The 18,067-nt window shown below is 41.7% G+C and overlaps 1 protein-coding gene across 2 annotated transcripts in view; it reads right to left on the reverse strand.

Moving 5' to 3' along the window:
• The window catches only part of LOC126201939 (anaphase-promoting complex subunit 1), a 367,756-nt gene that overhangs the window by 18,277 nt on the left and 331,412 nt on the right, over positions 1–18,067 (reverse strand). For both annotated transcript variants that reach the window (XM_049936824.1, XM_049936823.1), the window contains exon 32: positions 12,737–12,920. In XM_049936824.1, coding sequence (XP_049792781.1) covers positions 12,737–12,920 — 184 coding nt within the window. The remainder of the gene's footprint in view (positions 1–12,736; positions 12,921–18,067) is intronic.

The following is an 18,067-nucleotide window of genomic DNA, read 5'->3' on the forward strand; positions in this document are numbered from 1 at the left end:
ATCGCTCACCCTGCTCATTACTGACTGCAACAAGACCTTCCAGGAAGTCAGCAAGATGGCTAGATGAAAAATGCAGTCTGATGGCTCATTTTGCAACCAAGCAGTTTGAAGCTCTGTAAGAGTTTCTGAACAATTACGGTGTAATTCTGTACTCATGTATTTCCAAGAAACTATTTGACAATGTTTTTGAATGCCAACCAATCATTCTTTTTAAGTTCTGTCATTGGTCTGATAAATTGTTGATCTTTAATGAGCTGCCGAATCTGAGGACCATCAAACACACCGGCCTTTCTCTTTCCATATGACAGGCTAGGAAATGCTAAAATGAGATACTTCAATCAGTCTCCTTCAACTGATAAAACTTTAATAATTTGCTTCATGAGATCCGTTTTATTTGCATAGGTGGAAGTATAATGTTCATTCGGTCAACAAGTGGCTGATATAGAATGACTGGATACCTGGTCTCAGCTCTGATCTTGGGGGCCAATTCAACTCCACTCAATGCTTCTCATGGGCTCTCTGCTGTCCCACATGCAGAAATAACAGGGATACTCAATATATCTGATTTGCTCATTAAGGAGGAAGCAGAGCATTTTAAAGTCAACACAGATGATCCATTTGTGCATGGGATATTGCAACAAGTCAGTTACTCTCTTTATGTCTTCATATTCTTCACGCAAACAAACTGAATGGCCTCTTCTGACTTAGCCAAATTAATTTCCATGGTGAAGGTGGACACACTTCGTGTTTTGCTTTGGGACTATCAAAGAACATGCACCATTCATTTCTGTTATCAGCTGAAATTCCTATCTCTTCCAATAAACCATTTACATTATGGCAATATTTAAATACATGATAACTTCAAACGTATTGCAGAAATCTCTTTCTCTTGATCAAAAGTGGGTTACTTAGCTCCTACTTTCAAAAATTTCTTCTCGTGCAGTCTTGATGCTAACAGTTCTCAAGTTTTTTTGGATCATCCCAAATCTCATGCCATATCATTCGACTCAAGCTGCTCAAATCCCTTACAAGCAGAATCATCAGGGAATCATCTTCGGTAGCAAAGTCTTTGTCGCTGGGGTCACCTCAGTCATTTCCAGACTTGTACTCCTGTGTTTCCAAAGAGGGTAATTCTTTGAAAACTGGCACTGGGATTTCAGCTGAATGAGGCATGACCATATAGCTGATGGTAAACTAGGATAATCTACTTTATGTCTGCCACTGTAGCTGAGTGGACAGTGTTGTGGATTGGCAAGACAGCCAATCCACTAGGAGGAAGCCGAAAGGCACGCGTTTAAGCTCACGCAGGCTGGCGTGAGGTCTGGAACAGGACACGGAAATGAGAATAGCCAAAAACGTACGTAGCTGCTGGAGTACTTAACTTTAATCCATAATTGGTGAACATCGCTCTTGAGGGTACATGTTTTACAGCATCTGTGGTGTCACCGTCAGACACCACACTTGCTAGGTGGTAGCTTAAATCGGCCGCGGTCCTCTAGTACATGTCGGACCCGCGTGTCGCCACTGTGTTATCGCAGACCGAGCGCCACCACATGGCAGGTCTTGAGAGACTGACTAGAACTCGGCCCCAGTAGTACGGACGACCTAGCAAGGCGCAGTTATCCATATCTGGAGAGAGTCTCACTTGTGTTCACCATAGAGATGTACAAGAAGAAATTAAAGATAAGTATATGAGAAGCTCCGTTCTTTTCCTTATAGCTTTTACCACATATCCTGTTTCAGATTTAACGCAAGACGGCGTGATTTGACGCGTGCCCTATCGGCTACTTCATTGTGGACTGGCTGCTCTTGTCAGTCCACAACAGCATCAATAGTAACTAGTAATGGCGCCTTGCTAGGTCGTAGCAAATGACGTAGCTGAAGGCTATGCTAACTATCGTCTCGGCAAATGAGAGCGTAATTTGTCAGTGAACCATCACTAGCAAAGTCGGCTGTACAACTGGGGCGAGTGCTAGGAAGTCTCTCTAGACCTGCCGTGTGGCGGCGCTCGGTCTGCAATCACTGATAGTGGCGACACGCGGGTCCGACTTATACTAACGGACTGCGGCCAATTTAAAGGCTACCACCTAGCAAGTGTAGTGTCTGGCGGTGACACCACAGACAGTGCGCCGGTTTGTCATGCCGAGGGCCCAGGTTCGATTCCCGGCTGGGTTGGAGATTTTCTCTGCCGAAGGACTGGGTGTTTGCGTCATCTTCATCATCATCATTTCATCCTCATCAACGTGCAAGTCGCCAAAGTGGCGTCACCTCAAAAGACTTGCACCAGGCAATCAGGTCTACCCACCCGGAGGCCCTCGCCACGTAGTTCACTTCATTTCATCTACTTTATACTTGTTTTTCTTGTTATATTCTTATATTTTTCACTACACAAAAGTAATAGGCCTAATCACTTGAGTGATCTCTGAGCTCTCACCAAATCGTAAATTTATCATGCATTCCTTTCACCCACATCCGGAGAATCTCAACACACTGCTTGCACAATTTGTAAGGAACCCACAGTTTACCTTGATCAGCAATTTTGATTTTAAAATATGCACAATAGACTTGCCTGACAAATGTACTGATGTTTGCCCTTTGATTACAAAAAGTAAAACTGCTACATATATAACAACACGAATCAGGGCTGTTTATGCACTTACAATGCAAACTACCAGACACAGACAGAAAGGTTTCAGTTCATATGTAAATAAAAACTAAACACTGATTACCCTGTATACGAACGAGAACTCTTGTCTCCATGTTGGAATGTGCTTCACTGTATCACAGCAACACTCAATATCTCTATACAGTAGCTCAGGCATAACTGAACTTGTCTAGATAATATGAACCTGTCACCGATCTGCTACGGTGTCATTCACCCCTCCCCTCATTGGTCAGAGGAGGTTTGTGTCAGCCAATTGGAGAGCAATCGTGCCTGCTGTGCTCCATGCTCAATCCCAAGGAGAGTGGTCACATTCATGTAAGATGTAGGGAAAAAGAAACTCGACATGGTAGAAGAAAACAAACTACAGTTTTCAAATCGGCATGCCTATTACACCCATAAACAGTTCAAAAATCAAACTCAACAGAAATTCTGTAACAAACTGTTCCCCAGTGCTACCATTTCATCTAAGGGGTGTAGTTAGCCACCAACGTTTCATCGTCAGCCACAACAGTGTCAAGGAATTGTTCACCTTCCAGCTCAAAGCACTCAAGAAATTCTCATGAAGTTGCAATTCTTTTGACTTCGATTTGATCTGTGAGCTGTTTTCGTGACCACTCTTGCACACAACTTTCGAAAACCAAGTGTTTCAGTGATTATTTTATGCAGAAGAGATCTGGAGATTTTTGGAAACGTTGCACTCATCTCATCCAAAGTCAAATCATTTTTTTCATCCTGTTCAGCCCCTTATCAGTCAAAATTGCCGGACACCCACTTCTTTGTTCATCTGGAACATTTGTTCCACCAGCTTCAAACTCATGACACCAGTTGTACACAATAGTGCGATTCATCACACCATCCCCACAAACAATTTTAATTTCATTAAAAATCTGGAATGGCACACTTCCCTTTGGAAGACGTAAGTGGATTATGCTCTTTCCTCACAGATGGAAGGATTCAGAACAGAGTCATTCAATCCAACTTGGAACTACAATAAGAGTTTTCAATCAACTGAGACAAACAAGCATTATCACAGTTTTGGTCCATCTTTCAGGAAGGGCATGTATTCCAGTGTAATAAAACACACAGTCCTGCTTCCAAAACCACTGACGCATGGACTCCTCACTTTCAAAGTTAATACCATATTATTGTTCATTTAGTGGCCTGAACAGACAGAAGCCTGATGATGCCAAATCAGGGCTGCATTGGGGATGAGGCAAGACTTCCCATCCAATTTCCACATGTCCACAGTCTCTTCAGTGGAGTGACAACTGGTGTGTGGTCTTGCATTGTCATGCAAAAGATGATCATCTGCCACAGCCTTTATTGGGTGAATTTGCTGAAGATATGCTTCACACTGAGAGTTATGACTTATTGGACAGAATTTATTGTGCATTTCTGGTCCAAACCATCAACTATAATCACACCCTCTGCATCCCAGAACACTATAGCCATAACTAGTCCTGCAAATCATGTGCTTTTGAACTTTTTCCTCTTCACTGAGTTTCTGTGATGCCATTCCACTGACTACCTCTTTGATTCTGCTTCAAAAATATGAACCCATTTCGTCTCTGATCACAATTTTTTCCAGAAACTCCTTTCCCTCCAAACAGAAGTGCTGTGGTGCAAGAGTGGGGAGGCAGTTGTTTCCTTGCCTCTTTATTCTAGTCGCTAAACATTCTTGGTACCCAAGCTGTTTAAACTTTTGAGTATGATTAATGGAAAATCTCATATAAAGATGTGAAACAAATACTAACAAAGAGATAGAAGGGCTGGCCAGTACTTACCTCAGCTCAGTACAGCCGATAGATACACATAAAACAGAACCGAAAATTTACGTTCCTAGCTTTCGGAACAAATGTTCCTTCATCGGGGAGGAGAGAGGGGAAAGAAAGGGAAGAAAGGAAAGGAGGTTCAGTTACTCACAACCCAGGTTATGAAGCAACAGGGAAAGGATAATAGGGAGGGTAGCAAGGATGGAGGCATGGTTGTCAGAGGGAAGCCAAAGATATTCTACTGTAAGTACTGTGCCAGCTTCAAAACAAAGAGGATGCATACAGAAGTAAAGAGGTATATAGTATAAAGATAAACACAACTATGTAGGATGAAAAGATGCGTGAATGGCTAAAGAGGAAAGGGAAAGAGGAGAAGACTGAAGAGTAAATGGGAGTGAGGTTGTTTAACGTAGGTTCAGTCCAGGGGGATGGCGGGATGAAAGGATGTGTTGGAGTGCAAGTTCCCATCTCCGCAGTTCAGAGGGACTGGTGTTGGGTGGGAGAAGCCAAATGGCATATACGGTGTAGCAGGTTCCTAGGTCCCTAGAATTATGCTGGAGGGCATGCTCCGCTACTGGGTATTGAGCATCTCCTAGGCGGACAGTTCGTCTGTGTCCGTTCATGCGCTCAGCCAGTTTAGTTGTCATGCCGATGTAAAAGGCTGTGCAGTGCAGGCATGTCAGTTGATAAATGACATGTGTAGTTTCACATGTGGCCCTGCCTTGAATTGTGTATGTTTTACCAGTAGCGGGGCTGGAGTAGGTGGTTGTGGGGGGACGCATGGGGCAGGTTTTGCAGCGGGGTCGGTTACAGGGGTAGGAACTGCTGGGTAGAGAAGGTAGTCTGGGAGTATTGTAGGGTTTAACAAGGATGTTACGGAGGTTAGGGGGGCGACGAAAGGCAACTCTGGGTGGTGTGGGGAGAATTTTGTCAAGGGATGATCTCATTTCAGGGGTTGACTTGAGAAAGTCATATCCCTGGCGGAGTAATTTGTTGATGTATTCGAGGCCAGGATAATATTGGGTGACAAGGGGGATGCTTCTGTGTGGTCTGGGGGTAGGAACTTTGTTGTTGGACGGGGAGGAATGTATTGCTCGGGAAATCTGTTTGTGGACAAGGCCTGCAGGATAGTTGTGGGAGAGGAAAGCACTGGTCAGGTTATTGGTGTAATTGTTGAGGGATTCGTCACTGGAGCAGATATGTTTGCCACGAATACCTAGGCTGTAGGGAAGGGAGCGTTTGATGTGGAAAGGATGGCAGCTATCAAAGTTAAGGTACTGTTGTTTGTTTGTGGGTTTGATATGGAAGGTCTTTGAAGGTCAATGAAGGTCACAAAGTTGGCACGAACATCCATTTACAGAAGGTGTTCGAAGTTATGACCATTGGTATCAGTGCAGTGCTGCAATCTTCATATCTCAGGATTTTCAATGCAGAAATGTAGTGAAAAGGGGCACATGTGTATGGTGGTTCACAATATCATAGTGCTGTGAGGGAGCATCACTCGTGCCTCTGGTTTGAGAAGACTGATGATTCAAGTATGAACATTTCTCAAAAGAAAAACAGGTATGTGCTCTCCTTTCTTTTAAAACTATAAATAGTGGCATAACTAGTACTATCTATCGTTTTACTAAACTGAATGAGCGCGACACCATTGATGAAGTCTCAACCTCAAAAGAAGTTTATTAAAACAAATTAGCTGAAATAAAAAATAAAAAAAAAATACCCCATCCAATGCAGAAGTCACACACAGTTAGAGTAATTAGTTTCTGATGTGTGTGTAGTGGTCATTAATACTTAAAAGATTGTTTCAATAATTCTATCACCGTGCGTTTATGAGTTGCTAAGCATCATATCAACAAACTGACTATGCAATGATTAATATTTGTCATGTGAATTTTAAAATTTTCCCGGCGAATTGACTGTTGAAACAAATTTCGGGCTTGCAGCCAGTCGTCGTTCAATCAATCGTATTGAACGATGACCGGCTGCAAGCCCGAAATTTGTTTGAACAATATTTGTCATATCCTGACAGTAAATCGCTTCTCGCTTGCTTTACGCATCAAGATGATTACTATGCCGCTCATATAAGTCTTTGATAGTTATGATCAAGCTAAAGTCCGTAAATTGTGGTTAATGTTACTGAATCATACATGTCATGATAATGCCCGATATCCAGCCGCGTATCTTAAACTCCGCGCCGATATTCGAGAATTCACGCGCGATTTGTTTGCACCAAAGTTGGGTCGTTGTTCCCTAGAATAATTTTAAAATCAACTGCGGGTTGTAAATTAACAATTCTATGCCCATTCATGAAAGTTACAATAGATCCACACTTGACAAGTACTTGATCGTGCACTCTAGCAACACGGAAGTTTTTTTTTCCCCCCCCATGCATAATGCAACAAGGTGATTTGCTATGTCAAAACATATTTATATCTATCTCATTAAAACTCATTATCTATTAAATGTTGTAAAAATTAAATTCTTTACTCTGTAAATAATCAATAAAATTTAGAAATGAATGACATGTATAAAAAAAACCTGAAGTTGATATGACTCCCCTAAACTCATGTGACGCAAAGTAGATCCGACTATACACGACATACTCATGTAATGTTACAATGCTCTCACAATTCTGTTCTGCATCACCATAAATATCATCCTTACCATATCAGTTTCCACCAAGAATTAACTGGTAGGGATTGTATGCATCGCATTGAATTCTGCCAATGGGCTCAACTTCAGACTCAGAGGGATGACACATTTATTATTTTGAGTTTATTTAGTGATGAGGCTACATTCACGAACCATGGAAATGTTAATTTGCATAACATGCATTACTGGGTGACTGAAAATCCATGTTGGCAGCGGCAAGTTGCACACCAAAAACCGTGGTCGGTGAATGTATGGTGTGGGGTTCTCTAGGACAGAATTATAGGCCCCTGTTTCATTGAAGGAAATCTTAATGGTAGGAAGAATACCACATTCCTGCACAAAACATTAGGTCTGTTATAGGAAGAAATACCTTTAGTAACAAGGAACAGAACGTGGTATCAACACAATGGGTGTCCTGCACATTTTACACTGATGGCTAGAAGTGAGTTGCAGAGACAACTCCCAAAACATTGCATTGGACACGGAGGAGATGCGTCTTGGCCAGCTCAATTGCCAGCTTGATGCCTCTGGATTTTTTCTTGTGGGGATTCGTAAAAGACATTTTTTATAAATACGTTCCAGCTGCACCTAAAGACATGCGAAAGAAAATTGTCAGAGCAAGTGCTTCGATAAGTGGCAATGTGATACGGAATACCACTCAATCCATGATAAGAAGATTGCAGCACTACATTGATATCAATGGTCATCACCTTGAACACCTGTAAATGGACTTTCATGCCACCTTTGTGACCTTCGTTGACCTTCAAAGACCTTACTGTTACAAATCATTGGATTCGTCATGATATCTGCTACCAGAAAATAAGTACCAAACTATTGTATCCCATTTTAAAAAAAAGAAAAAAAAAAAAAGAAAAGTTTACTTCATATCTCTGAGTATACCTACTAGCACAGATGATGAAGAGACTGAAACATTGTACTGTGAAAAAAAGAAATTATTCAGTTCTTTAAAAGACAAAAAGTTATTTGTCATGAGAGATTTTATGTAACAGATGGAAAGGAAGAGGAGGAGGAGAACACAGACTTCAGAAAAGAAATGAAACACAAAGCTTCAGACCCCAGTGTGCTGCACAGGGCACGATTTAATTACTGAAAACACTTGGTTTACGAAGCATGCAAAGGGGCTGTATATGTGGAAGAGATCTGGAGACATAGCAATGTTTCAGATAGATTATATAATGGAAAGAAAGAGATTTGGAAACTAGATTTTAAACTGCAACATGTTTAACAGAACAGACATGAACTCTGACCATAGTTTACTGTTTACAAAGTGCATATTAAAACTGAAGAAATTACAGAAAGGTATGAAATTAAGGAGAAGGGACCTGGATAATTTGGAAGAACCAAAGGTTGTTGAGAGTTATAAAGGGAGCATTAGGCAACCTAACTGCCACAGAAAGAACAGCTATCCATCACCTAAAAGCTGATGCCAACCTCACAATCCTACCTGCCAACAAAGACACTGTAGTTTTGAATTAGAGAGATTATCTGGTCGAGGGACTCCACCAACTGTCAGATTTGCCCATCTACAAACCCTGCCACACTGACCCAATTTCAGAAATCCAACGGAATCTCTAGACCCTCCTCAAATCCTTAGGCCCATGTCAGAACTTCTTCCCTGAGTCTCTCTCTCTCTCCTCACCCGTACCACTTCCCGCATTCCTACGTTCTCCCTGCTTTCTTAAGTCCATAAACCCAACCACTCAGGACACCTCGTTGTAGCCGGTTCTGTGCCCTCACTGAAAGAATCTCTGCTTTTGTGCATCATTAACTTCAGCCTATTATCTGCAACCTATCCTCCTATACAAAAGACACAACCATTTCTTCTACCTTTTCTCCACAGTTCCTGTTCCTTTACCCAAACCCTTTACCTAGTTCAGATTAAATATCAACTACTTCATGATTTGGAACAAGGAAGGGCACCCTATCCACAGTCTTCCAGAACCTCCACACCTTCGCATCCATTCATTCACTTGGTCTTCCTCAACCCTACAAGCCACCATCCTCAATGTTGATCTCCACCTCAAGGCCACATCAGTGCCTCTGTCTATATCAAACCCACCAACCATCAGCAATACTTCCACTTTGACAGTTGGCACCCATTCCATACCAAGAAGTCCTTTCCATACAGTCTAGCCACCCATGGTCGCCATACCTGTAGCGACGAGCAGTCCCTCTCCAAATATACGCAGTGATGCCTTCACAGGCAGAAATTACCCTAACAACCTTGTAAAGAAACAGACCTCTTGTGTCTTGTCTCTCCAGTCATCTAAAACCTTCCACATACACTGTCTGTCCACGAAGGAGCACTCCCCTTGTCACTAGATACCACCCAGGGCTGGAGTAACTGAATCACATTCTCTGGCAAAGTTTTACCTACTTCTTTCCATGGTCTGACACGAATATCCTACCCACTATCGTTCTCAGCCTTGCACAGTGGTATTCTGCTGTCCACTGAACCCACGCCATATCCTTGTCCTACTTATTCCACTCCGGCTCTTAACCTCTTGCCTGATGGCCTACATCTCTGCAACAGGCCTAGATGCAAGACCTGTCCTGTATGTCCTCCCACCACCACCTGCTCCTGTCCAGTCACACACATCTCCTATCCCATCAAAGGCAGGAGTACATGTGAAAACAAGTTTTTTATCTATGAACCAGGCTGAAAGTATAGTCTGCCCACATGAAAAGCCACTAACAAACTGTAGCCAAGAGACAACTGGACCACCCAGTTGTTCAATATGCTGCCCACCACAACATTCTCCACTTCAATGACTGCTTCACAGCCTGTGCCATCTGGATTCCGCCTACCAACTTCAACTTCAGATTTTCTGAACTGCGTAGGTAGAAACACTCCCTGAAATACATCCTACATTTGATTGCGTAAACCCCCCTTGACCTCAACTTTCACTAGTCCCTGTCCCCCGCAAACCTATCCCCTTTCCACTCCCACTCCATTACTCCATTTTCTTTACTTCTCTCCTTTTCCGCTGCCCTTCCCCTCCCTCCTAAGCCTCCTGACTGCACCCAGCAGCCCTACTCTGTCCCCACCATGTTCCTGTACATCCCACAAGCAGCACCACACCTTCCTCCACCTCTACCCTGTTATCCTTTGCCCTCCCCGTACTAGGCCTCTGGCCTCCTGCTTAACCCCACCTCCTACACCACATTGTTGCTCCAGTCACAGTTGCTGTATGCACTCCGGCTTCAGCAGCCAGAGACAGTGGTTGCGTGTGTGAGTTATGTTTGTGTGAATGTGTGTGTTTGTCTTCTGTCATGGTAAGAAGGCATTTTGGCCAAAAGCTTAAATGTCTAACACTCTTTTTGTTGTCAAACAATGGAAAATTTAGGATGGAATGTAACAATATTATGAGAAGGGAAGTTGCCAGTCACTACTTAGTGGAGATGCTGAGTCGCAGATAGGCACAACAAAAAGATTTTCACACTTAAAGCCTTCGGCCTTTGTCAACAATAGACACACACACACACACACACACACACTCACACTCACACAAACACAACTAACACACACGAGTTGTTTGTGTCTCTCTGTGACCCAACATCTCGTCTATAACGTGAGTAGCAATCTAACCTTTTCATAACATTGTTGTTATTCCATGCTGGACTTTCCATTGTACAATTTCTGACAAAGAGAAACTCATTCACATGTAATATAAAAAATTATTGGTGAAGAAGTCTTTTCTATATGGAGTGAAGCATTTGACACTAACCAATACAGACAAGACAACAAAATAAGCTTTTGAAACGGGTTGCTAAGGAAAAATGCTGAAGATTTAGTGGGTAAATTGGACTACTAATGAACAGGTGCTAAATCAAACTGGAGTGAGAAGAAATGTATGCATAATCTGAAAAACGAGGAGGCAGTTAATAGGACACATCCTGAGGAATCAAGGAATAGTCAGTTTGGCAATTGTTGGAGTGTAGGAGGTAGAAATTAAAGAGGGCGACTACAGTAAGCCAGCTCAAGGGATGTAAGTTGCCGTAGCTACACAGAGATGGAAAATTTGCGCAGGACATGTTAGTGAGGATATTTCCATTAAACCAGTCTTTAGATCTAAGACAACAACACAGTTACTTATATTTTATGGATACGATTTCAGTTCTACACTTACTTAACTACAAAATGTTAATATTGAGCACATTAATACATACGAGGTGTGATTGGAAAGTTTTAAGAATGGATCCGCTACTGCTTACTGGTTTGGTGGGCAGGTACTCGGAGAGTGGGGAGTAAGTCATTGTTTTGTTCTTCAATGCCCTCTGACAGGAAACTGCATTTCCCTTATTCAGTTCATTGTGGCAGCTAGTTGAGTGCAGGTCTGTTAGGGCTTGTTGCCGGATTCTGTCTGCGTGAAATTGGACGTAAAAACAGAGCAACAAATTTGTCTTAAATTTTGTTTTAAAACCAGGAAATCAGCTTCTCAGACTTATGAACAATTAAAAACAGCATTGGAGATAATTGTATGAGCCAGTAAAACGTTTCTGTCTGGTTCAACAGGTTTAAAAATGGCTGCAAATGATTTGAAGATGAACCACGGTCCGGGCCATCCTTCCACCTCAAAAACAAATGAAAATGGTGTGAAAGTTCGCGACTTAGTGCACTCTTATCATAGACTTACAATTAGGGAATTGGCTGATGAACTTAATTTAAGTTGCTGAAGATTGGAATATGTGCTGAAAGTCCGCAAAATTCATTCCAAAAGTGTTGTCAAGTGAACAAAGACAAAACCGGCTTGAAGTGTGCCAAGAACAGGTTAATTGGACTAAAAATGACCCAGATGTGTTAAATATGGTAATTACAGGTGACAAACCGTGGGTATATGGATATGATCCTGAAACCAAAGTGCAGTCTTTGCAGTGGAAGACTCCAGGTTCACCACAACCGAAGAAAGCACAGTAAGGTCGGTCGAAGGTGAAGACAATGTTGGTGATTTTTTTCGATTCTACCGGGTAATTATGCATAATGAATTTACCTCTGGAGGACAGACAATTAACCAGGAGTACTACAAATGTGTCCTTGAGTGTTTGCATGAAAAGGTGCGCTGACAGGAGTTGGGAGCTACACCATGACAATGCTCCAGCTCATGTGCCTTCTCCATCATTGAATTTTTGACCAAATTCAAAATTCATGTGCTTCCTGAAGCACTATATTCCCCTGATTTGGCCCCTGCAGACTTCTATCTGTTTCCTAAACTGAAATTTTCACTGAAAGGGAAGCGATTTGACTCGATTGAAGACATCCAGGCAAATACAGGGAGTGTCCTTAACACACATCAGGAAAAAAATTTCCAGGAATGTTTCCAAAAGTGGAAACACTGTTGGAGTCAGTGTGTTCAGTCAGAAAGGGACTATTTTGAAGGAGATGCATCACAGTAGCATGTAAGTACCACCACTGTACAATTAGAAGCCCATCTTTAAAACTTTCCAATCACACCTCATACAGTAACAAATCAGAACCAAGACACAGAAATCAAATTTGCAAGATAACATAGAATAAAATAAAATTTTGCCCTTACTGTATTTGGAAAAATGTTTCTTTAACCTTATAATAGGTTTACAGAATATTAATATATGAAATTATAACCAGATTCACTGTGCTGCTTACCTGTTTCCCACGAATCCAGTATCTGTAAAACTCTCTGAATTACAGACAAGGCCATGTCCGATGAAACTAGTGGCAGCACAGACTGCCCCTGGCGCCAACTTGCACGACTGATTCCTTGTGCCGTTACAAGTTTCAGTTGCCACATCAACAAATGATTTGGTTCTGTTGCCATACTCTGAACAGTCTGTTACAATACCACAATATAACAGATTCACATGATTACGATGACAACTAATTTCACTAATAACAAACATATGAACAAAACAGTTGAAGAGTAATGAAAAGTATTATATTAAAAACACACAATACTTTGTTTCATTCCATAATTTTGTCAATAGAAATGCTTTACAATAACTAGCTTCTATTGTAGGAAATTTGGTTATACGTGGCATCAGAGATCTTTCTTAAGCTTCAAGAACATGAAAATAAAACGCATTCTTTGAAAGTTCATCAAAAAGTTAAATAGACTTTTATGTATTCCAATATTTTATCACAGTAATGACAGAAAATTACAATACCATTTGCATGTTTTGTAGTAATAGTATACTTTTCTTTTCACTGTATTTAGTGCAACAGAACAAAATATTACTAAAGATGAATGAAGCATGGATGTGTTTCGAAATTAGTGAAAACTGCTGTACATTATTTGAATATATTGTCACAAGGTCTGCTGTTCATACAGTCTTTGTTTTAGACAGACGACATAGTACACATAACAACCGAAGTACATAAACTTTAATATGCAAATAAAGTCACACCACTGTTTAAATGGACTGACAAAAAATTCTGTCAAAACTTTTAACTATAAAGAGGATCAGTTAGAGTATAATGTCTGGTCTGTCAAGTGATAATTATAGTTGGAGACCTTAATGAGAGAAATATGCTTTAAAGATATTGCAATAATAACAATTCATCAGTTTTATCAACAGACAGGTCTTACTGACTATGGTTACAGAATTATCTGCTGGCAGGATTATCTGCCTGTGTACGGGCCCCAAGTCTATTGAAAATAAGTTTTTCTAAAGTATTTTTTCTATAACCAATGGTTCCAAAAAGGTAACCAATATTCATTTTGAAATATAATTTACTCTGTTCAGATAGTTCCCCAAACACATAATGTTGTCACAAAAGGAATTTATCACAGAAGTATGAAAGTTTGGCATTCACTTTTGCACAGTGCACAGTCACAAAATTGTTGACACTGGGGCACTCATATTCCTACAGTTGGAGTCAACAATGACGGCAGTTGAGTTTAGGCTCATTAAATGCACTTGGCGGTCGAGTTTAGGTTCATTAAATGCACTTCATGTCAGCCATTATCCAACAGCCAATGAATGTTCAGCAGTGTACCGAGTGCTCCCCTGTGAATGTTGTAGCTGCCACTGTGAGCGTAAATGTGATCATAGCGAGTTATTTAGTGAATTTTGATTCCATTTGTTGTGAGCTGTCATGGCTAATGATGGTGGTAGGCGACAAATCTACGAAAGCATGCAAGACATATAATTTGCACAATATACACTTTCTCCAATCACAAAGTCTCTCTATGCCCTTACTGCAACTGTCACTTGGCACTGACAACACTGCATTCCCCGGCCACGCCTTGACCTGTGCAAATCGCCATCATTGGACTACAGTGCTTATGTAATCACAGGTAATGTCAAATTTTATTATGTTCTGAATGTGTAAATGGGTGTGAGTTCTTTATTTCTGATGAATAACTTTGTCTGAAAGCTGAATATTTCTATCGTTCTTTCTGACGTGCCTGTCTGCGACTCAATACCTCCTCTAATATGGTGAGTAGCAATCTATCCTTCCCATGTTGTTGTTGCTCTTGTCCATCCAGGACTTTCCATTTTTCTATTCTGTTTTGGAATTTTATAAAAAATATTTTGTAAGCTGTATCTTAATAAGAATTAATTTTACTACATTGATTTTTAATTTCCATGTGCAGGAAGCAAGTGCTGTGGCCAAACAGCGTTCGCCAGTATGGGTTGTTAACTGGCCACTATTTGATTTGCCACAATGGCCAAAAATCCAAAGCTGATGAACTTCAGGGCGCTGTGCAGCCACTGCCCTTTGAATCTCAACATAAGGCTGTGTTAATTTTCTTCAATGGTTGAGATTTGAAGTCTGAGAGTGTTTTGATGTTAGTAAGTTCTGCAGAGCAAACTAGATTACTGGATGTAGCAAAAGATGAAATCAACAAAAAAATTTAATGTACGTCATGATTTTTAGATCACAGCAATAACAATAATTGAAATTTAGACTTTCAGAGTGGGCTACCTTTTGAAAATGATCACCAATCTTGTAGACAAAAACATTAAATATGAGACACCATAACAGCTACAATAAAAATTAGTCTCATGCAAAGGAATCATGACAGCTCTTTCATTTATTTCAAGTAACATAAAAAGGAGAAAAGTTAGAGTTTAATATCCCATCAATGATCAGGTAATGATCTAGAAAGGCAGAAAGATTAGAGTTTAATATACTGTCAACACTAATTCCATTACTCATTAGACGCACTTGCATTTGGGCTAGGCTCGGAGAGTAGATCAGCCTTGGGTGCTCTGAGGGAATAATCTTGGTAGCAATTTTAAAGTATTTGCTAAAATTAGAGAAAATTTAAATAAGGATGGTTGGCTCAGCACTTGAACTCCATTCATACCTCCCTAACTTGTGCTTGACTAATCCTGAACACAGGACACGGGACAGCCGCTCAGCAACTCTTGTAGATGCACACAACACAGATCACTTTTCATATTTATCATATCTTCATATACAGCAAAAAATGAATCACGACACAGCAAAAAATTCACTGGTCTTCTTCATAAAATTTTTTTGCAATATGTTACAGTAGCTTTACCTCACTAAATCATGACAAAATGCCCTGTTGCATGATTATCTGCATCTCTTCCATTACAACTTCCCAATAACTGGTCAACAAACACAAAAGCAAACTGGTTATTTTAACATCTCCATTTCTGTTCCTTTGCATCTTAAGGCGTGGTTCTCATTGAAGCGATACGGTATGCGATGCGACTCGCGATATGACACGGAAGCAACTCAACTCACATTGGTGGGGTGCACAGAAAAGTAGTTGAAGTGACTTAACTGTTTCACACCAAGATAACAATAAAACAATACTGACACGTATCTTTATCGTACTGCCCAGCGCAATAGGGAATGCTGGTCATTCCATACAACTTTGTCGTATGACACAAATTTTGAGTCATCAGATACCCCTTGAAAAAAATTGTTTCACATAAATGAAGCAAAACTACAATCACCTCTCTACTTAGTTTCTCAGTAAAGCTTTCACTTTTTGCGTAAAAAATGAAAACCCCTGTTTTTAGATTTGCATGTGTTCTCTGGTACGCTGTCTTTCTCATTCAGTTTTAAGGAAACTATTCCGTGAAAAAAAGATTTCATAAAATCCTATAGTTCCACATCAAAGCTTGATAATGAACTGGTTTTCTTTTCACTATTGACCACAGTTACTGTGTTACTTTACAAATAAATAAACTATCAGACATATTTTGAAAAGTTTGCATTGAAGAATGTAGTCACTGGTCGGTGTGCATTTGGTTTATATTTGGAACATTTTAGGTCATACACTGCTGCGTAGCTAATATATGAAAATTGTTTTTAATCTGGAAGGAGAGCCACACCTCTTTCCATTCTGCAAAAATACATGAGATATGCTGCATGTTGTCCTCAATGAGTATGGCAGCTATACACAGCCAAACGCGAGGACCCTGTCACTTGCTACGGTCTGCCATGTGCAGTGTTGAGCTGCCTCGTGTTCCTCTTTTTTGTATGCTGCCAATACAAGTTAGAGCTGGAAATGAAAACTTACTGAAATGAAAAGACTCTGGGAGTCATCAGTCTATGCCCTCCAATTTCAGGAAAATATGCGACAGATGCAAAAGCGATCTGAAAGCTAAATTTCTGTTTCTACTTAATGAGCAGCTGAACATAGTCAAGAAGGACATGTTGTGATTTTGTTACCATAGTGGTCTTCTTCCATTTCTTCAAACATACTGTTTGTCTCTATTCAGAGTCCACCACCAAGTGCTACACCATCAATGGTCACTGATCACACTTCAAATCCAGTAACTTTTCTTCAGAATACTCCCCAACCCGAATAATACATCACTTCGCAAAATTGAAAAGTTGTAGAAATATTATTCTAGCATTATTTGTACCCATTGTCTATATACACTCCTGGAAATGGAAAAAAAAACACATTGACACCGGTGTGTCAGACCCACCATACTTGCTCCGGACACTGCGAGAGGGCTGTACAAGCAATGATCACACGCACGGCACAGCGGACACACCAGGAACCTCGGTGTTGGCCGTCGAATGGCGCTAGCTGCACAGCATTTGTGCACCGCTGCCGTCAGTGTCAGCCAGTTTGCCGTGGCATACGGAGCTCCATCGCAGTCTTTAACACTGGTAGCATGCCGCGACAGCGTGGACGTGAACCGTATGTGCAGTTGACGGACTTTGAGCGAGGGCGTATAGTGGGCATGCGGGAGGCCGGGTGGACGTACCGCCGAATTGCTCAACACGTGGGGCGTGAGGTCTCCACAGTACATTGATGTTGTCGCCAGTGGTCGGCGGAAGGTGCACTTGCCCGTCGACCTGGGACCGAACCGCAGCGACGCACGGATGCACGCCAAGACCGTAGGATCCTATGCAGTGCCGTAGGGGACCGCACCGCCACTTCCCAGCAAATTAGGGACACTGTTGCTCCTGGGGTATCGGCGAGGACCATTCGCAACCGTCTGCATAAAGCTGGGCTATGGTCCCGCACACCGTTAGGCCGTCTTCCGCTCACGCCCCAACATCGTGCAGCCCGCCTCCAGTGGTGTCGCGACAGGCGTGAATGGAGGGACGAATGGAGACGTGTCGTCTTCAGCGATGAGAGTCGCTTCTGCCTTGGTGCCAATGATGGTCGTATGCGTGTTTGGCGCCGTGCAGGTGAGCGCCACAATCAGGACTGCATACGACCGAGGCACACAGGGCCAACACCCGGCATCATGGTGTGGGGAGCGATCTCCTACACTGGCCGTATACCACTGGTGATCGTCGAGGGGACACTGAATAGTGCACGGTACATCCAAACCGTCATCAAACCCATCGTTCTACCATTCCTAGACCGGCAAGGGAACTTGCTGTTCCAACAGGACAATGCACGTCCGCATGTATCCCGTGCCACCCAACGTGCTCTAGAAGGTGTAAGTCAACTACCCTGGCCAGCAAGATCTCCAGATCTGTCCCCCATTGAGCATGTTTGGGACTGGATGAAGCGTCGTCTCACGC

The sequence above is a fragment of the Schistocerca nitens genome, chromosome 1 (assembly GCF_023898315.1).
Source record: "Schistocerca nitens isolate TAMUIC-IGC-003100 chromosome 1, iqSchNite1.1, whole genome shotgun sequence".
Taxonomy (NCBI): Eukaryota; Metazoa; Arthropoda; class Insecta; order Orthoptera; family Acrididae; genus Schistocerca; species Schistocerca nitens.